The 22,152-nt window shown below is 40.3% G+C and overlaps 1 protein-coding gene across 1 annotated transcript; it reads left to right on the top strand.

Moving 5' to 3' along the window:
- Nucleotides 1-17: 17 nt before the first annotated feature.
- Nucleotides 18-19,372, top strand: LOC122660374 (probable galacturonosyltransferase-like 7). Its single transcript, XM_043855652.1, has 2 exons — nucleotides 18-29; nucleotides 18,115-19,372. Exon 2 carries the CDS (start codon nucleotides 18,238-18,240, stop codon nucleotides 19,339-19,341), a length of 1,104 nt encoding a protein of 367 aa, XP_043711587.1. The 5' UTR covers nucleotides 18-29; nucleotides 18,115-18,237; the 3' UTR covers nucleotides 19,342-19,372.
- The last annotated feature ends 2,780 nt before the right edge of the window (nucleotides 19,373-22,152 follow it).

Here is a 22,152-nt window from a genome sequence, read left to right on the forward strand (position 1 = left end):
TGTCGATCTCCCAACTCTTCCTTCCTCTGGTCATTTGAGAGCAGAGCAGCGAGTTCTCTATTCGAATTCTTCATCTTCTTCTCGATCGTTCTCGCAGCTCTTCCTTCCTCTAGTCGTCAAGTTTGGAATGTTGCAGGTAGATATGGCTCATACATTTTCATGTAGAGAATTAAATTTTCATTTGTGAGAGATGGTCGGAGCCCAAATGATTTCAACCACCCGATGACTTGCCGGAATAAATATGAAAGCTGAAAAAAATTTCTACATAATAGAAATTAATGGATATTGAAGGAGCGCCAAATTTTTGCACAAAAATAAAATTAGCAATATCTGTAGATGTATGTGGATGGAGTAGTTATGATCTCTATTCATCACAGTAGAATGTAAATGGGCCAGGTTTGGCCCACTCAAGGTAGGCCGAGGCCAAGCCCAGTAGTCTATTAGTAAGAGCTAGTCGAAAGCCCAAATTCCAAAACTTTGGACAAAAACTCTGATTTCAACCTATTCTCTTACTCGTTTTACCAAAAACAGAGCTTTCAGATTTATTGAGAATCAATTCGTGAGCAACCTAAAGCATCCTGAACACAAAGCTCATGGAACCAAGGAGTGGAATTTGGTCATTCTATCTTACACGAGACTAACAGGGCTTTTTTGGTCAGGCTATCAGCAATACCATTACTAGTCCTGCATATACAAGAAAAAGAACAAACACGAAAAGATGTTGCTATCCAAACAATGCCATGGATAATGGGAGCAATCTGAACTAAGGTGGACCACTAGAGCATAAGTGAGCGATCGAACAGTTTACCCTTCACATATAAATGATGGGACCCATACTGACAGTTTTCTCTCCTATTGTAACCATGTGGGCCCCATATAGTTGATATCATTTTCCAATCCCTCATTGGTTGTAGTGTATAGATTCCTTCGTGCATTGTCCTTGTAAAAAGCCCTCTCCCTATTCGTTAATATTAAGAAACCAACCCCTCATTTTCTTTTCTTTTCTTTTCTTGACATCAAAATGCTGGCTAGCAGAGTGTACCTTGAATCAGCTACAAATCAACCAAATCTGGTATCAATTGTGGCTGATTCCGATTCGAATCGACCAATTCAACCAATCCAATTGACTCATACTAGAGATTACCTTCAGAGTTCTCATTAATATCTGTTAATAGTGTCCCTAATTAAGGCTCGTTCGCTTCCCAATTCCCATAGTGTGGTCTGTGGAATTAACTAACCAATTAAATCCGTCATCAGAAGCAAAAATAATGAGCCAGATCGCGTCAACAATTGTTCTCAAGGCCCACCATCTTATGGGCATTATTAAAGGCCATCCTCGTCAATATCTGGGCTAGGTATTAATGTGGAATCATCTACCCTACCCAACGGCCCATTCTAACCCTGTTCGAATATTAAATCTATCTTCATAAGCATTTGAGCAGGATCAGATTAACAAATCCAACCTAGGCCAATTTTAGTAAAGTACATCTGGGCCCATTCTCATTAATATTTGGGCCAGGCTTGGATAAGACTATAAAGTACCCAAATGGTTTTACGTTTCAAGCCCAAAACTCTATAAAGCCCATATTGAGGATAATATGGCTAAATGACACAAATTAAAAGTTAAAATGAGTAATGTCTGAAGCCTTACCTACCTTACAAGTTTACCTGCCAGACCAGCACTCAAAAGGAGTTTCTAACTATAAGGTAAAGGAAAAATTGGAATGGCATCGCTCATTCCCTAGCCCGGAAGGCCCTCTCCTTGTCATGTAAGACCGAGTGGCTAATTTCCAGTCCTTGGCTTAGGAGTTTGTATCCAGGAAGCCTCGAGCTCCTCATGCCCCCTTCAATAAAATCCCCTATACCAAAACAAAAAATTGGGGAGAGATTCCCTACACGCCTAAGAAGATGAATCTTTCAATAGGGATATGTTGGAATTTTTCAAAATATTGATGTGGACTTTTAGTCCCACATCGGCTATGAAAGGAAAGCTCATTGGATTTATATGTGTCAGTAGTAAGTAGTTATTATTATCACATGTAATGTTAGAAGAGATTGTACGGTGCACTTGCGGCGAGGCGGTACCGTCCCAGCGCTGCCGCGTGCGGCGTGCGTGTGCGTGAGGCGCAATGTGGCGCTTTGATGGCGCACTTTGCGCCGCGCGTGCGCATCGTCGCGATATGTCGCCTTAATCTTTTCGGGATCGGCGGTGTCCGATCAAAGGGTGCTTAGGATCGATCCGACCGTTGGATCGGTGGGTGATCAAAGAGGAGTGCAACCCTTGGTTTAACATTGACCCCAAGAGTTGCAGCCCACACGAACAGCCAAGGGAGCCCAGCCCAATAGTCATGACTGTCAGTCAAGCCATATGAGCCAATGGGTGTGACCCATCCGAGCAGGCCTTGTGGGCCTATAAATGGGCCACGAATTCTCTCATCCATGCATTAAAAAAAAAATTCTCACGATAGCTTCACGTTATCTGTCTCGCAACCGATAATGATCGCCTGATTTATCTTGGGAGGCGGGTTTGCGCAACCCTTTGCAGGATTAGGAGGGTGCAAATACTGTCTTAAGGACAGAGCGATTTCGTTCGACTCGAGGCCTTCTTTCTGTCCTCTCCTTTTTTGTTCAGATTTTTAACAATCTTAAGACGTGTATTTGCTCAATGGAGGAGCGCAATCATGAAGATACAGGAGCGAGATAAGCAAACTTGAGAAGTTTGATGGGTCATTTTTCAAGCGTTGGAAAGGGAAGATGTATTTCTTCCTCACTTGCTTTGAAACTTGCTCATGTCTGAACGAAGAGAAGCCGTGAGCACCGACACCGCAGACACCACTGCGAAGCTTCAAATGGAGAGACAGGTGCGAAGCAGGCGCCAAAAGTGGGAGCAAGACGACTTCATGTGCAAGGGCTACATCCTCAATGGATTATCAAACACACTTTATGATGTGTATGAGCCCAAATTTACGAGATGCACGTCGAGAGAACTATGGGAGGATCTCGACAAAAAGTACAAAATTGAGGATGGCAACAAGAAGTTTCTTATAAGTAAGTTGTTTGATTACAGGATGGTAGGAGATAAATCTATTATTTCACAAACCTATGAGTTGCAAGGTCTCATGAATCAAATCATCTCTGAGGGCCATTCTCTTGACGAATCTTTCCAAGTGTCATCTATTATTTCAAAGTTACCTTTTGCTTGGAAAGATTGTCGGAAAGAGTTGAAGCAGAAGAAGGATGCAATGACTATGCAAGAGTTGATTAAGTATATCCAAGTTGAAGAGAATTCTCTAAAACTGGATAAACTTAATTGGAGGAAAAATCTCCAAAGGCTCATGTCATAGAAAATGCATCTTCTAAGGGCAAGAAGAGAAAGTATGATGGGAAAGGCACTATTTACGAGAAGAAAAGGGTACATTTATTAACCCCAAAGCGGCTTGCTGGAAATGCGGAAAAGCCGGTCATTTCAAGAAGCAGATCTGCGAGTTTATATCAAGGAGAAGCAACAAAAGGACCAAGCCAACATGATTGACAATGATGGTAGGCTGCTATGATATCCGAGGTATATGCGGTGGGTGATGATGAGGAATGGTGGATCGATTCGGTGCAACCAAACATGTTGCCAAGAACAAAAATTTGTTCAAAGTTTATGAACCTATAGCAGATGGACAAGATCTCTTTATGGGAAATTCTTCAACTGCTAAGGTCATAGGTAAAGGCACGATGGTTACGAATCTCACATCCAGGAAAAAGCTTACTTTGAATGATGTACTTCATGTTCTGATATTAGGAAGAACTTAATGTCGTAAGCTTGCTTGACAAACATGGATTTAAAATCTGTTTGAGTCGGGAACATCATAGTGTCCAAAGGGGAGTTTATGTTGGGAAAGGATATGCATCGAGCGGGATGTATAAATTTAATATGATTAATGAAAACTCATCTTACGCTTACATTGTTTCTACTTTTGATACATGGCATTCTAGACTTGGGCATGTTAATTATAAGTGCATGAGAAATATGGTTAAATTAGGTTTATTACCAGAATGCACATCTTCTAGTCATGACAAATGTTCGTATGCATCAAGTCTAAAATTGCTAGAAAATCTTTTAAGAAAGTAGAAAGGAATACACAACTCTTAGAATTAGTACATTCGATTTGTGTGAATTAGAAGGTATTCTAACTAGAGGTGGTAAAAGATATTTCATCACATTTATAGATGATTGTTCAAAATACACATATGTATATTTAAGGACTAAAGATGAGGCTTTGGAGAAATTCAAAATCTACAAAGCCGAAGTGGAAAACCAATTGGATCGTAAGATTAAAATCTTACGATGATAGGGAAGAGAATACTTCTCCACGATGATTTTTGTGAAGTTTATGGAATTATCCATCAAACAACGGCACCTTATAGTCCTCAACAGAATGGAGTAGCAGAAAGAAAAATAGGACTCTAACGAAATGGTGAATACACTTTTACTTACTTGACTTACCAAAGAATTTATGGGGAAGCATTAATGATTGCTTGTCATATACTTAACCGTATACCCCATAAAAAGACTAATATCACTCCCTATGAATATTGGATGAAGAGAAAACCTTCTCTTGGATATTTCAAAATATGGGGATGTAGAGCATTGGTAAGATTAAGCGATCCTAAAAGACCTAAATTAGGTGAAAAGGCAATTGAATGTATTTTCATTGGCTATGCCCAACATAGCAAGGCCTATAGATTTCTAACGATGGAATCTCTACAGAGACCGTTAGCCAAAATACAATTTTGGAATCTAGGGATCTTGAGTTCTTTGAGGATTCATTCTCTAGGAAACGGAAGAATGAAAATACAAACAAGGAGGATCTCAAGATATTGTTCAATCAAATTCGAGAATAATGAGAGTGTTGAACTTAGAAGAAGTAAAAGAGTTAGAGTGGAAAAATCCTTTGGTCAGATTTCTATCAATTCTTGGTAGAAGGAAGCAGAAATGAAGTTACATATTCTTGTGTGTATAATGTTGAACATGATCCATTGACTTTTCGAGAAGCCATGAATTCTCAAGATTACGCTTTTTGGCAAGAAGCTATAAATGATGAAATGGATTCTCTCATGGGTAATAAAACATGGGTTTTAACGATTTACCTCCTGGTTTTAAATCTATTGGTTGTAAGTGGATTTTTAAGCGAAAGCTTAAAGTGATGGAACCATTGATAAGTTTAAAGCTAGGCTTGTAGCAAAGGGCTTTAAGCAAAAAGAAGGCATTGATTATTTCGATACATATGCTCCTGTTGCTAGAATTAGTACAATTAGATTGTTAATTGCTTTAGCATCGATTAATAAACTTGTTATACACCAAATGGATGTTAAAACTGCTTTTCTAAATGGAGATTTAGAAGAAGAAGTTTACATGGAACAACCTGAAGGGTTTGTTTTGAAAGGCCAAGAAAGTAAGGTTTGTAAACTAGTCAAATCTTTGTATGGTCTAAAACAAGCTCCTAAGCAATGGCATGATAAATTTGACCAAAAGGTTGTAGCAAATGGATTTAGAATAAATGAATCTGATAAATGTGTTTATTCTAAATTCAAGAATGGGCATGGTGTTATAATATGTTTATATGTTGATGATATGTTAATCTTTGGTACTAATGCAAGCACTGTTTTGGAGACAAAGGCTTTCCTATCTTCGTGTTTTGATATGAAAGATATGGGTGAAGCAAATATAATTTTGGGAATCAAAATTGTTAAATCCTCTGATTGTATTTCTTTAACACAGTCTCATTACATAAAGAAAATATTAAAGAAATTCAATCATGAGGACTGTAAACCAGTTGCTACCCCATATGATCATTCTATTAGATTAATTTCTAATGAAGGGAATTGTATATCTCAATTGGAATACGCTAGTATCATTGCGACTTAATGTATGCCATGCGATGCACTCGTCTCCGATATAGCTTTTGCGGTTGGTGTTTTGAGTAGGTTTACTCATAACCCTGGACAAATTCATTGGAATGCGTTTCTAGAGTACTTAAGTACTTAAAGGGCACAATGAATTATGCATTAAGTTATAAGGATTTTCCCTGATACTAGAAGGATATACAGATGCTAATTGGATCACGAGGATCCGATGAATCAAAGTCCACAAGTGGTTGGATATTTACCTTGGGTGGAGGATCAATTTCTTGGGGATCCAAGAAGCAGATGTAGTTTCACACTCCACTATGGGTCTGAATTTATCGCTTTAGCAATGGCGATAAAGGAAGCGAGAATGGCTTAGGGACCTCTTAACGAGAGATTCCTCGTGGCCTAAGCCAATACCGCTATATCAATATCTTGTGATAATGAAGCAACATTATCAAGGGCTTATAATAAAGTCTACAATGGAAAGTCAAGGCATATCAGTTTAAGACATAGCTATGTAAGAGAACAACTCATCAAAGGAGTTGTGACTATTAGTTATGTAAAGTCAAAGGAAAATTTGGCTGATCCCTTTACAAAAGGCCTGGGTAGGGATGTGGTATGGAAGACTTCCAGGAGATGGGTTTAAAGCTTTTAAATGAGAGGTAACCTGCAAGTGGAAACCAACTAGACACTAGACCAACATCTAGTCAACTAGTTCAATGGAAAAACACTTGTAGTAATAACCGGTTATGCACTCAACTAGTAGAGATAAGATCTCTTGACATCTCAAGGTAGTGCATGTTTGTATGGAGAAACCGACAGAGGGTAGGATCAATCCTTCAATGAGTCTATGCCTTATAGGAAATGCAAGTCATACAATTGCATTTGATTAGATTCACCTATATAAGTGCGAGGAAGTGGGGCCGCTTCTGCGAGATTCAAAGCTTGTCTCTAAGGCACTTATGAAAACCTAAGATGAAAGCACAAGGCCATAAATGTGCGGGTGTTATTGAAACTATGTTCAAGTAAGTCATATGTCTAGTATATTAGATTTGTCGCTATAAAATTCTAAGTTCAAGGCTACGGCTACTTCGTTTTTGACAAGTACTAATGTATTTTGACAACATAAAGGTTCAAGTCGAAAGACACCTTTATGTAAGTATGATTTAGAATACGAGAGTTTATTGGTGAGGCTCGATTATTTTAAAAAATTGGGGAAATTGTTGGAATTTTTCAAAATATTGATGTGGACTTTTAGTCCCACATCGGCTATGAAAGGAAAGCTCATTGGATTTATATGTGTAGTAGTAAGTAGTTATTATTATCACATGTAATGTTAGAAGAGATTGTACGGTGCACTTGCGGCGAGGCGGTACGCGTCGAGCGCGCGTGCGCGGCGCGTGCGCGAGCGTGCGTGAGGCGCAATGTGGCGCTTTGATGGCGCACTTTGCGCCGCACGTGCGCATCGCGATATGTCGCCTTAATCTTTTCGGGATGGCGGTGTCCGATCAAAGGGTGCTTAGGATCGATCCGACCGTTGGATCGGTGGTGATCAAAGAGGAGTGCAACCCTTGGTTTAACATTGACCCCAAGAGTTGCAGCCCACACGAACAGCCAAGGGAGCCACCAATAGTCATGACTGTCGGTCAAGCCATATGAGCCAATGGGTGTGACCCATCCGAGCGAGGCCTTGTGGGCCTATAAATGGGCCACGAATTCTCTCGATCCAGGCATTAAAAAAAAAAAGATTCTCACGATAGCTTCACGGTGTTCTGTCTGCGCAGCTTGATATGATCCGATTTATCTTGGGAGGCGGGTTTGCTGCAACCCTTTGCGAGGATTAGGAGGGTGCAAATCTTGTCTTAAGGGCAGAGCGATTTCGTTCGACTCGAGGCCTTCTTTCTGTCCTCTCCTTTTTTGTTCAGATTTTTAACCAGTCCTTGGCTTCAGGGAGTTTGTATCCAGGAAGCCTCGAGCTCCTCATGCCCCCTTCAATAAAATCCCCCTATACCAAAACAAAAAAATTGGGGAGAGATTCCCCTACACGCCTAAGAAGATGAATCTTTCAATAGGGATATTTATTAAGAAAAGAAGGTGTGGAATTTACGGGGCGAATGTAAGAGGTCATACGCAAAAATCTGCACACTCAAATCAAATATGCGAAACGGCGAGTTTGTTGCACATATTGTATTTTTTTTTATAAGATATGTGGTACTCTCTTTCACAAAGATTGGCAGTCCCCTATATGATGCATGGACTCCAATCAAATATATTCTCCATCCCCTATTGGTTTAGTGTGCAAGATGTCAATCTACCATGCTGCGATTGGTCCTTCTCCCATATTTTTGGTCTTCAAAAAAAAAATGCATGTATGTACAAGTAAATATTTTAAGGGAAAAGATTCTTTGAGCCACCTGAGGAGGATACACTTCCGAACTATTTATTTCTATCTGTATCCTCATGAAATGACCTTACCGGCCCCTCATGTACAAAACCATTTCGTCAATTACTCTTCATTGACTATTCACATCTAAAGTGGGATCGTTGCTTTCATGTGAAACTGCCCAACAGTAGATCTCGTGGATTGAAAAAAATTGCATACAAGTAGAACCAAGGTCCTTGCTTCCATAACAAGTTGTAGCCCAAATGGAATTGACAAAATAGGTAACAAAACAAAAACACACACACGAGTGTGCGTGCACACATTAAGCTCACCTCAACCCACCCATGCAATTCGATCTCTTAAACATTATTGCCTAAACAGAACAAGTTACTATAGATAGAGAAATCTCTTGCTCACTGGCAATGTGATCATGTTGTAGTATTAACGATCTACTCTTGTGAAAGATCTTGCTATTACAACTCTATCCAATTTGAGCACAACCTGTAGGATTTTCATCCTTACACTCTCACATAAATTAGATCTTGCCTATACATTCATGAACCACTAAATTTATTAAAGATCGAAATGTTGATACCGTTCACCGTTGTAAGAGAGGCCTCCATTTGACTTGAACTGGATAAGGCTTCTTGTTCGTCTCTGTGCAATGAGCAATGGAATTTCTAGATTTCTCCCATTAATTCCCTTTAATGACTTCGTAGCAATGGGTGCAACTAACAGTCAGTCAGGATAGAAGGGGATCCAGATCCTCTATTGCCAAGCTACCTGGTAGGACTATGTTGTGCGCAATTCCCGCCTTACCCCCACTTGGATAAGGCGTTTGGGCAGGAGTAAGGCGGACATTGCACGCAGCCCCATGTCAAGACAGCACGCAGCCCCGTGTCAAGACAGCACGGTCTTGTCGAGCAGCTCGGAAGTAGAGAATCCAAATTCGATAGAGGGAGGACCTAGAGTCTTATATATAGACATTAGTGTATCCTCTCATTAAGGAATGCAATTGGAATTATGACTCTATTCCCTTTAATTGGCTAAGATTGGGTTTTCTTAATTTAGAATCCAAATCAAACACTAGGAGATATCCTTGGCCATTATATAATTGGTTATATGAAACATAATTAGAATATAATTTCCTATACAACCTGGCATCAACTTGGTTCAAGGTATGGTATCGTTTAGATATAGGATTGGGAGAATCGACCAAAAAGTGAAATTTCTTTTAAATTTGCCCCCACTATTAGCCCGATACAAGCAAGTACTAGACGACAAGGTTGGACCCTACTCCACTAATGATACTTCCTTTTGTAATGGAAAAAACTAGATTCAGCTCCTCTCTTACGACCCTAGCACCCAGGGGAATTTTTATCCATTGCAGTTACTGCACGTTGCAGTACTGCATCGTGTGATGGTTGTAGAGGCCATGTGCACCATGTGAGGCCCGCTGTACCACATGACCTTTGCTGCACCGTGTAGTTACGAAAGGATAACGATTCCACCTAGGGAGGCATCCAACGGCGTTAGGCTGCTGGGCATGCTAGGATGCGTGCCAAACACCATGAAGGCACACATCCCTGCTTGCCTAGAAGCCTAGCGTCTTTGGATGCCTCCCTAGGCACTCCCTACGCGCTAGGATCATAGGAGAGGAGCCCGATCCAAAAAAAAAAAACTCCTGTCTTCTGGCTAAAGGGAATTTTGGTCCACAATAAGAAATCAATTGTAGTCCATATAGTTGCGATCCAATGGTAATTAGGCACCCACATAGATACCTAAAACACTAAACACTGGTTAGGGGAGAGTACCTTCAGAGGAATTTAATTAGGACTGTAAACGGATAGGATTCAACTCAGATAGTGTTATATCCACATCCGCATCCGATTAGCTATTGAACGGATTTGGATAATGCTAAACGGACACGGATACAGATCGAACATTTTATCTATTTACATGTAAATATAGCTTTTCGGATAACTATAGCCTATCCGTATCCGCATCCATTTAGCTTTTAGATGGATTCGGATGGTATTAAATGGATACGGACACGGATTTTGACTATTCATTTACACCCCTAAATTTAATGCTCTCTCAACTCAACCTACACTTGATCCCAAGGAAATAGACTTACTTTTTACTTGTTGGGCATCCAGTAACAATATTAGAACCTTACCATATTATTACAAAGTTGAAACCGTTACAAAGGATAGCTAAAGGATAGCTATTAGCTAATCTAAGAAAAGTGCCAAACTAGAAGCGTGAATGAGCAGTTCTAACCAATCTTCTTCAACAACGCTTTTTGATTAGTCAACTTGATCTTTATAAACAATACCTTAAATCCATGCACCATCAAAAGTAATGGAAATAAAAAAAAAAAAAAAAGGGATTAAGAAAGCGAAAAGTGGGAAGGGTAATGGAAGAAAAACTTTCTTCTTTAAGTAAACCTATCTCTTAAGGGATATCAAGTCAAGAGAGATCTAATTCTATTCTAAAGTGGAACACGGGGTTACCTGTTTATTCTTCCATTCTTATAGGAAGCAAAGAGCAACAAAAAAGTATATAAAGACTTGGGTTCCCCTTCAGAAAGTTACCATTAATAAAGCATGAAGTTGATCAATTTCGATTATACCTAATCGTGCAAGGCAAGTAATGCTTCTTTTTCTTATATTCTTATCCTTTCTTAGTCTTACTGATGTCTCTCTCTCTCTCTCTATATTGAAGTCTCCAGTATTCTATAGTATATTATCCGACGATGATCAAGAACATGTTCTTGGATTTTAGAGGTGAATAGGTACACTAGTGTCCACCTTCGGATGCATTTTAAGGTGCATTGGGTAGTGCACCCATAATTAGTAAGTTTGCGTATTAATTGTCATATTTGACCGTATAATGTAATAACCTGACTCTTATCGTATTCTATGAGATAGCTTATTTTTGCACACTACTTTAAGAACAGTCATACTAGTTGTCGTATTAAAAATAAACCTTCAATAGTCACGAGACATGTGGCGAGAAACTTATCAAAGACGGGACTCAAATTCCAAATGAAGAGTCACTCATGACCATCAGAGGTGGTTTAAGATTCAAACCCTACTCCATGCACTAGTGGCTAAGACATGTTCCCCAAATTAAGGGAACTGTCAGTCCCACTCTACCATGCACTAAGGAATATGCGAAATTCTTAGACATGGGAAGGATTCCAACTACCGTCAGATTTCGACAACCACGTCAGCAACTGCTTCTCCTTTTATATACTAAAGGAGGGGGCCAGGTACAAGCATTCAATAAGTCAACAACTTACTTCTCTCTCCATACTCCTATCTCACTGTTATTGTTACATCAGAAAGTCCCCCAGTCCCCCCTCGGAGTCAGCTCTGAGTCTCTTTAGTGTCTTCTACCTTTTGCAAGACATCCACGTCACTCACAGGAATTTCATCCACAACACATGTGTTATGGCATTTTCAAGAATTGACATTATTTTACACCGTTTCGAATACAATTGTGAAATGACATATCTTACCTTCATTAAAAGAAGAAATGTGTTAGTTGTACTAAAAGGGCAAAAAAGTAAGATTACATGTTATTTGACATCTCAAGGAGTGTTAATAAGAAAATCCCATAATTAAATCTTCATCTACAAGAGTAGTCATCTTATCCATCCTCGCTCTGAAGGCTAACTTACTCGCTATGAATGCAACATAAAAGGGCAAACCCATTGCAAGAGGCTCCCACCATTGTGAGGTTTGGGGGGAGAACATCCATATTGAAGGAAAACAAGGAAATAGTGCCAACCAATCTAATTACCCTGCATAATCCATCCGACAAGATCAACAATGTCTACCCATAGCTCTATTTTTCAGTACCCTTCTACGACTGCAAAGAACACTTGAAAAAGAATAAGTTGATGTTTCCCAGCCCTCTTCTCAAGCCGGTAGTGATCTCACTATCAAAAGAGAGGGCATCAAGTGTGTACATTTTCTCTCAAGAAATTTATTTTTTTTGTTCTAAAATGGAAAAAGAGGCCTGATCAAGCCAACTCCATGTAACCATTACTTGGTTACATTGAGGAAAATGTATTTTTTTATGTGGATGTTTTGTAATTCTGTCTTAGTCGTTACTAAGTGCATCTCGTATATTTTATGAAGTTGATCGAGAGGAAACGAAAAGAGAAAATTGGAATTTTAAATAATTTTAAATTAAAGATTAAAAAATATTATTTTATTTTATAAAAGATGTGTTAAAGGATTGAGTCATTTCATAATAGACACTTAAATAACCAATGAGTGTGCCTATGACATCCCTTAGTGGTGTCTCTTCCTCTCCTACATAAAAAGAGGAGATCTTGCTAATTTATCTAACGTTGTTTGAAACAATCTTATATTTGTTTTTCTCTCTATTATACATCTTGGAGGTATAAACGCATGATCAACCTGGCGTTTAAAAACCTTAAAAAAAGTATCCAGAACTCTACAATTTTCTATTTTAATGATACAAGGGAACATATTTTAATGGTGACGATCCTTACTTCAACTTCTACAAGAATATTTCAGAGACGTACAAACTGCCATACAAATAGATAAGTCTTAGAGAATTGCCTGTTACATTCTATTGTTAAGAGAGAATCACAAGCATTATCAATCAATACATGAATAGTCTCTGTAGAGACATAAGAAGTATCGAAATCTGTAGAAGACCAATTTATGTGTGCTGTGCTGTGCTGTTGGGTCGTAATACCACGCTATAGAAATAGAAAGATCAAGGAATCATCTGGATTTTGTGTGAAGTGAGGGCGCATGGAGAAGGGAGATGTTACGGTTTGATCAATAATTAATTAATTATTGCTCAACAGTACTGGTTGGTTTTACTCTTCTACCTTGTAATTATGTAAATTACTCTCCCCTTCCTTCGATTATGCTCTAATGACAAACCCCTCCCTTGGGTATTGAGTAATAACTCTCTCCTTCCCTACATTAACAAGATTCTATCAATCGTACCCATTCCGTTAAAAATGAATGGCTATTAAGTGATGACATCATCCTAAATACATTTATTTAAATCCCAAACTACCTTTATATTTGTGCTATTACAATAATACCCCTAAGCGAGAGGACAGACTCATAGCACCATCATCCTCTTCCATCGTCTTCGTTCAGTTTTCTTCCAAAAAACACAAAGAGAGGGACGGAGAGAAAGAAAGAGAGATGGATAAAAAGGGGTTTGAGATCGGTTTCTCTGATTTTCAAAAGCAAGAAAGATTTTCAGACTTTGCCCAAAAAACAAAAAAGGTTTTCAGACAGCAGGTTTCTTCTTCGTTTGAAGAAGAAAGAGAACGAAACAGTGACAGCATACGAGATTTAAAACTCAGAGGCTTTGGGATTTGCAATTCAGGATGTCTCTCATATCCTCATTGAACCCTTCTCAGAACCACAATCACTGCTCATTCCTCCTATTTTTTAGTAATTTTTTTCCTTCTTAGGGTTTCAAACCAAATTTGGTGAAGAGGAATTTGGATTCAGTAACCTCTTGCATGTTTTGACTTGGGATTCCTATGTTGATAGAGGTTAAAGCCATGATTCCCTCCTTTTGAATCTCAAAAAATTGCAAATTTTTTTGTCATTTCTCCCTCTGGTTCCTTCATCTCCGCTGGGATCTGAGTTGCTGCTATGCAATCGGACAGATGGGATTTTGAGTCTAATTGAGATTGTCTCAGAACCCATCTATCTAGTGGACTGCCGGGTTTGGGTGCTCTTCTTCATGTTTTCAACATCCAGACTGGGTCAATACTCTGTTTATGAATGTGGTTTCATTTTTTGGTTAATGTCTCTGCTTCCCTTACAAGAGTTTTTTCTTTACATTCTGGACACTTTGCCTCTATCTGATGAAAACGTTCTTGGGTTTTCAGCTATTGTGGACGATTTCAACAATGGGGTTTGATTCGTTTGAAGCGGCTTATGGTGCGTAAATGTTTGAAGTTGAGTGGGATGATTCTTCTTTGAATCCATCAAAGAACATGGAAATAGCCTCACGACACAAGTTCTCTAAGAGGTAGCTGATTCCATCAGAATTTGCTCACTTTATCTCTTCTTTTTTTATTTAATTTTGGAAGTATTTCGTTTTGGGTTTGCAGGTTTTGGGGAAACGATTTGGGAAAGGTGAGGTCTAGCTCTGTTGGTTGCTTCGGTTGTGATCTTGATTGGGGTTAGCGGGTTTATGATATTTAAGATTTAGAGGAGGAAGGAGGAAGGGCATGGGATATTCAAGAAGAAGGAATAGGGGCTGTTTCAGCTCCTCATCTTCACTCTCTCTTGTCTGAAGGGTGGAGACGATAGAGCAAGGAGAGAGAAGTTAGAATGTTTTAAGACAAACTGTGAAAGGATAATATAGTCTTTTTCCATCACTTAACAGCCATTTTTAGTGGAATAGATACGATTGATAGAATCTTGTTAATGTAGGGAAAGGAAAAGTTATTACTCAATACCCAAGGGAGGGGTTTGTCATTAGAATATAATCGAGAGAAGGGGGGAGTAATTTACTCATGTTTTTTTAATTGCTTTCGCTTTCATGGAAACGAAAGTTTGTCGAAGCGAATTGGATTTTGAACAGTATATTAACTTAAATCACTCTAATAATAAATTGAGACAGCGAGCAGAGAGAGAGATCCATGAGCACCGATTCAATTACTCAAACGGCCAATAAGAGTAAATGAGAAGAGAAAGATCTGAGGCAGACTAGAGAGAAATTAAAGAAGAGCTTGAAATAAATCTGTTGAGAGGGTGAAAAAGTCTTGTACCGTAACGGCTAGTATGAATATTTGGCTCTTCCTCCACCACTCAGCGCTCCCTCCATCACCTGATTCTCTTTCAGTGCGCCTGCTTCTGTCGTTCAATAGGTCAGTCGTACACCTGCACCGCCACCGCCACCGTCTCTCTCTAATTAAAAAACAGTTATATTTTCTTTGTTCCGTTGTGATCTTCGCCACTCGATTCCCTCCCTCTCTCCTTCCGGACATTTATCCGCTATTGTAAGTGTAGTGCTGGTGTGGTGCGATGCAGCGATGTATATACAATGGAATCTGTTATGCATACATGACCACTGATGCACCGCATAATGCACACAGCAACACTGTAATTACAGCAGCAGAGCAGCTGATAAAATTCCCCTCCTTCCTTCCCACTTCAGCTGTTGGTGGAAACTGGAAATGGAAAACGGGGGAGTCGGGGAGGGAAATAGTTCGTACGATTGATGAGTGACGACAGTGGCCCCGAGATTTGTCAGACGATCTCTCACTACTTTCCCTTGGATACTGCCGGGCCCTACGCTAGATAGATATTAAGTAACAGTGGCAGGAGTTTCAATGCTCTCTCGCAGCCCTATAGCTTATACGACTGGATCCCAATTGGCATTTGTTCCATTAAAGGTTTTTAGTTCATGGCATTGCGCCTGTATCGATATAGGCATAAGCTCTATCCGTTTCGGAGGCAATTCCAGTTACGGATTTAGTTTACGGTATCGACAAGATATTGGGTATCGATATATCCAAATCAGATTCATTCCCACCAATCATAGATGAGATTGAAACAAAGATTAATACCAAAGTGGAACTATGAAGAAGAATTATCTTGAAATCAAAGAGTTTGAAGATAAGTAGACCAAGTCTCGATTGAATAATGAGGGATTATGAAGGTGTGTAACTTTAGCAGTATTGGGTTGGATAATGAGGGAGTGAGAATATTGATGGCAGAGAGATCCCGTAAAATTATCATTTTAGATATCTAAGAGAAGGTGTCATAGATGATGATGATGTTGCTCAAAGGATTAACATAGGGTGGATGAAGTGGAATGGGTGTGTGACCAGAGTTTTGTGTGAATATTGTACTCCTTTGAAGCTTAAAGGTTCATTTTATAGGATTAACATTATACTAGCTATGATGTATGAGTTGATATGCTAGGCCGTGAAGAAGTGTCATATAAATAAACTTGGTGTTATAGAAATGAAGATGTTGAGATGGATGTGTACGAAAACTAGAAATAATAAATTTAAAGAATGATCTTATTAGCTCTAGGTTGGTCCAATATAGGATAAACTTAGAAAGAGTCGTTTGAAGTTGATTTGATTATATTCAACATAGGCCCCTGGATGTCTCAGTTTGGAAGACTAACTTGAACCTAATTGCAGGAACCAAAAGAACCAAGGGAAGGCCTAAGATAACCATAGGAAAAGTGGTGAAGAAAGACATGCTTTGCTTAGACCTTATCCCTAATATGACCTCATCAAAGATCATTGTGGTCAACTCCTTATAGCTAGACTTTGATGATGTGACGTTGCCTTTTGTTTCACATTCCTTTTCAAGACCTAGAACAAAACGTCGGGTTGTTAAGAAGTGATTCATAGCAAAGGTAGATACCCTAGAGTTTATGTCGTTGTTTCGCCTTATAGTTCGGTCTCGATCTACATCGATTCGTTACCAATCCAGATCACCTTGAATTGGGCTCAATCAGCTAGCAACCTGTGTCACACACACCCCCCCCCCTTGAAATGACTACACACCCCTACAAAATGAAAAACCAAATTGATTGATGCCCTTACATGTCCTCATTGGCCCCGTCTACCGCAGGAGTCACATGACTAGGCAACACTCTTTTTTTCTTTTACTATTTTACCCTTGGTCTGTACTAATCCATCGATATGGATTCATTCCAGAATCTGTGTCGCCATCTGCCAAATCGGATACAAACCATGCCAAAAACCACAAGGATTCAGATGACGATCTCTGTGGGCGCTACGATGATTTATGTTTGTATCATGAATGAATCTGATTCATCTGACAGATCTTCCACTCCACTACCTACGGTCCTCCCATAACCAAACCAACCTCATTGGAGTATTGGACTAGGAGTTAGACCGACTTATTATGTATATGACTCACCTGAGTTACCTCGCCCTTCCACTCCATTCGTTCCGATTTTCTGCTTTAGATTTACTTCACTTACAACCTGAGAAATCTTAAATTTTAACTGAATAATTACCACATTCATTCACAGAAATATTTCACGACTAAATTAATTCATTTATGGATTAATTAATTTAGATTGTAACGTTAATGGTTGACTAACCCATGTTTCTCTCTACATATTCCAAACTCACCGAAATGGTAATGTTAATGATGTAAATCACGATTGTACCCTTCCAATTTTTAAGAGTTGCTGATACAGAGACGTGTGTTGTGTGTGTCCTCCTCTCAAAGGATATAAATGTCTTTGTAAGAATAGAAAAGGATAGACAGCTGGCACATTTTTCAACAAAATGTTTCCTTTTCTGTTAATAACAATTTCTTAATCCTAGAGGATACAAATCCTTCCCCTTCAGCTCCCCTAACCTCCCTATTTGTAATTTATATTTTGATTAATTTATGGTTAGAATGTTAGATTTGTATTATGGAAGCATTATTATTCCTTATTATTTGGCGTTTGGCCGAGGAGTTCTCTATGGTGGGAAAAAAGCTAAGCTGGAAAAGGAAGGGTTCTTACTTGTTCTCTCTTGCTGCTGGTTCAGCTTCTCTCAACCCCGAGAACCCCGAGAGGAGGAGAAAAGAAGGAACGCCGCAGCAGAAGAAACAGAATAGGAGGAGACTGCAGCGCACGCCGGCGCACACTAGCACCCGAGGCCATCTCCTGCGCCCTGCGCCTCCTCCATGGATTCTCTTCCCTTTTCCTTTCATCCCCCTTTCAATATCCAAGTTTGCTTCGTCTGCACGGAGTCCGATTTCTGAAAGAGGAACCCACCCATTCCTCTTTCTCTCCCTCATCCTATCTTTTCTCCTTCTCAGGCTGGGAGACCTTGAGGCAACCCTAGCGTCCTTCGTGGTCTACCTATCTTCTAGATTCGCGGATCCCTTCGATTTCTAATCGAAGAAGAAGGAGGGGGCGGCGAAGAAGATTACCAAGTTAAGATGCTCTGGATCATGAGATTGTCCGGTTTCTTCTCCGCAGCAATGGTCATGATCGTATTATCTCCGTCAATGCAATCATTCCCACCCGCCGAAGCCATTAGATCCTCTCATTTCGATGGATACCTCCGGTTCCCCAGCCAGAATCCGGCTGTCGATTCCTTGAACGTCTATTCCTTTAGAAAAGCCTCGACATTTCGCAATGCGGAGGAATGCGGCTCCGCCGACACCATAATCTCCGGCCAAACGACTGTTTGTGACCCTTCTCTCGTCCACATCGCCATCACGCTCGACGTCGAGTACCTGCGCGGCTCCATCGCTGCCGTTCACTCCGTCCTGCAACATTCCTTGTGTCCCGAGAACATCTTCTTCCATTTCCTCGTGTCGGAGACGAATCTAGAAACCCTAGTCCGGTCTGCGTTTCCACAGTTGAAGTTTAAGGTCTATTACTTCGATCCAGAAATTGTGAGGAACCTGATCTCTACATCGGTGAGGCAAGCGCTGGAGCAGCCGTTGAATTACGCGAGGAATTACCTTGCAGATATCCTGGAGCCGTGCGTCCGGCGAGTGATATACCTAGATTCCGATCTCGTAGTGGTGGATGATGTAGCCAAGCTTTGGGCGACGGACCTTGGCTCCAGAACCGTGGGAGCACCGGAATACTGCCATGCCAACTTCACGAAGTATTTCACGGCGAATTTCTGGTCGGAGAAGCGGTTCTCAAGCTCGTTCGCGGGGAGAAACCCATGCTACTTCAACACGGGAGTGATGGTGATGGATCTGGTGAGATGGAGGAGGTATGGGTACACGAAGAGGATCGAAGGGTGGATGGAGATTCAGAAAAATGGCCGGATTTACGAGTTGGGTTCGCTGCCGCCGTTCCTTCTTGTGTTTGCGGGACACGTGTCGCCGATCGAACACAGGTGGAACCAGCACGGGCTTGGTGGGGATAACGTCAAGGGTAGTTGTCGCGATCTCCACCCGGGACCGGTGAGTCTTTTGCACTGGAGCGGGAGCGGCAAGCCCTGGCTCAGGCTCGACTCGAACCAGCCTTGCCCCCTGGACGCTCTTTGGGCCCCATACGATCTTTACGGACCCTCGCCGTGATCTGACGTCGTTCATCCTTGTTTCTTAATTTCCAAAATTTTCCACTCAACCACTCCGACTCTCCTTCTACGTACCTTGTGACCTACGTTCTTTTTTTTTTTTTTTTTTTTTTTGGTTTCTCTTTTTTTTCGGATGGGGGGTTTCTTTCTTTTTTTGAAAACTTGTTCAGACGATATTTGTATTCTATTCTATTATTCCGGCCTCTGAAAATAAGGACCAAAAAACAAAAGGTACAGGACATTCAAATTCAATTGGTCTCTTTTTCAATTCTCCCCTTCTTTTCCAATTATTTTCGTTTAGGATGATTTGTATGAATTTATGTAAATTGAGGAATTCGGTATCGGATTATTTCGTCCGATTTTGTCTGATACCGATACTGATCCACTGGTATGGTCAAGGGTAAAAAGGTAAATAAGTGTTTTTTTAATTGAAAAGCAAGGGTAAATGCATTCAATTCACCCTGATTCTTTGTGGGGCTGATGTTCTCTGTTCCTGTATCGTAGTTTACGCTCAGACACATGGGTCTGCCATTTAGGGGGCATGGTTGTCATTTTGCCCACACCCATGCGTATAGGCACAGCTTCCCCAGACACAGAAAACATTTTTTTTTCTTTGCGATACTGAGACTGATCCAACACCAATGCCTCCACCCGAAACACTGTAGCATCCTCTTCTTAAAGTCTTAAAAACCCTCTTATTTGACAAAGTTTCTTATCTTGGCCTCCTCTTTAGTTTGAAACTGTACAAGGGGTGTTGGAGAGAACCTTCTCCCAAATGTAATTAACTCATTTTCAAAAAAGAGAGGATATACAAGTTCTTATAAGTCTTTACATTTGGCTATTCACAGATTGTTGTTATCACGCTAAGAACCCTAACAGATTAAAGAGAAAAAATAATCCAAAGTGTTTATGTACGGCAAATGTTTGACCAAGCATAAGTGTGTTGGGTCAGCGATCCAGCTCAAAACTCCCATTTTCAAACAGGAATTTATGTATAATTATAGACATCTCTCACTATATTTATAAACCCATTCATTAATTAATAGAGATTGAAACATATATTCTCTCCCCTCTCTCTCTCTCTCTTGCGTGGGGGCCTTACCTTCTTCAACGTGGGTAGCTGCTCTTTTCTTATTTTTGTGTTGGATTTAACAAAATTAATGGGGTTTCTTTCCTTAATTTTTTCTAATAGAGAAAAAGAAAGGAAAAAAGACCCCACAAATCTATAATTCCAAGGACTTTTATCTTCTACGATTGTGCGATTCCTCTCATAGAGGGGGTTGAAATGACCATTCCACCCCCTAACCGAACATACTGTCTGGATAGAATTCACCTCCTTTTTATTAGAGGCACTAGGGAACCGTATCGGGCAGAAGAACTGCAGGTGATAAAAATTCTAATTCTAATCACTTGTGATTATATTGTGTGTAGCAGATCTGAACTCGAATTGAATCCGAATCAACTATCCACATGGGGAAGAATGGGGTCAGATCTGTTCCCACCCGTCCCCATGTGAGTAACAGATCTAAAGTCGGGCTAATGGTGGGAAAGGGAAAGAGAGTTGTAGAACAACTTGCTTTGGAGAAAGCAGAATTAGAACCTCAACAAATGATTGTGACCATATAGAGTCAATATGGTCTATGATGTACACTATGTGGCAATTTGGGTTGACATTTAAAATTAAGTGATTTGTCACTCATGCAATCATCTAATATGATCTATTCATGTGGGGCTAAAATACTTAGTTCACTCTGACCATGTCATATGTCAATTTGATATTTTTAAATGGTTTTTTTAGAGCATCAGAAATCTCTGTACCTTCTCTTTGAATATTTAAATAGGTACTAATAAGTACAGTTGTAATAGAATAGATTTGATCACTTTCGAAACTCTTATTAAGTCTATAAAATCTTAGATAGATCTTCATTTGATGCTCACTTCTACACATCCCAGCTCAGCAGCTCCATTCTTTTTGTTAATAGGAACCGGATTGTGGACCCGGTTCATGGCGCCCACCCAGGGCTGCAGCCCCTACCCGCGAGAAGGAGAGAGAGAGGGCCGGTCACTATAAGTGATTGACTATCCCTCCTCTCTTTCCCACTCTGAATATGACTCTGCAAAGGGGGGGGCTTAGGTGAGGTTATATAAACCCTTCTAAAACCCTAAGGTCACACACAATTGAAATCTAATTCTCTCCTCTCACTCTTGCTCTCCAAGTCTTTGTGTTTTATGTGAGATTCCATCTTTTTTCTAAGGATTTGTTGGTGTGAAGATCATTCATGTCAGTGGTGCTAGTAATCAAAACAAAACTTAGATCTGGATGATCTATTCCACTGTCTTCCTATATCCGTTTAGGTAAGATCTGAACTGTATCTATTGGGATTATCAATTGTTTACACTTTTCTTTATTCTCATTAGGCATTTAGGCTTCATGCACATGTTGTTGCCCACTTGATGCGTCATAGAATCCCCCAACCAACCAAAAGCTACCACGTAAACGTACTAGAACTGAATCCGAGGCCGAGGCCAAGCACTGAGACCGAGGCCGAGCACTGAGACCGAGGTCGAGGCCGAGCACTGAAGCTGAAGCCGAGGCCGAGGCTGAGGCCGAGTACTAAAGCCGAGGCCGAGGCCGAGCACTGAATCCGAGGCTGAGGTTGAGCACTGAAGCCGAGGCCACGCACTGAAGTCGAGGCCGAGGCCGAGCACTGAAGCCGTGATAGGGCATAAAATCACTTCACCAATTAGAAGCTGCCACGTGGCCAACCTGAGGTCAGTCCAAGAACCAAACTGAGCTGAGCAGGAAATCGGG

This window comes from Telopea speciosissima, chromosome 4, assembly GCF_018873765.1.
Source record: "Telopea speciosissima isolate NSW1024214 ecotype Mountain lineage chromosome 4, Tspe_v1, whole genome shotgun sequence".
NCBI classification, from domain to species: Eukaryota; Viridiplantae; Streptophyta; class Magnoliopsida; order Proteales; family Proteaceae; genus Telopea; species Telopea speciosissima.

Coding starts and splice junctions, on each gene's coding strand:
- LOC122660374 (XM_043855652.1), top strand. CDS start 18,238: ATGCTCTGGATCATGAGATTGTCCGGTTTCTTCTCCGCAGCAATGGTC.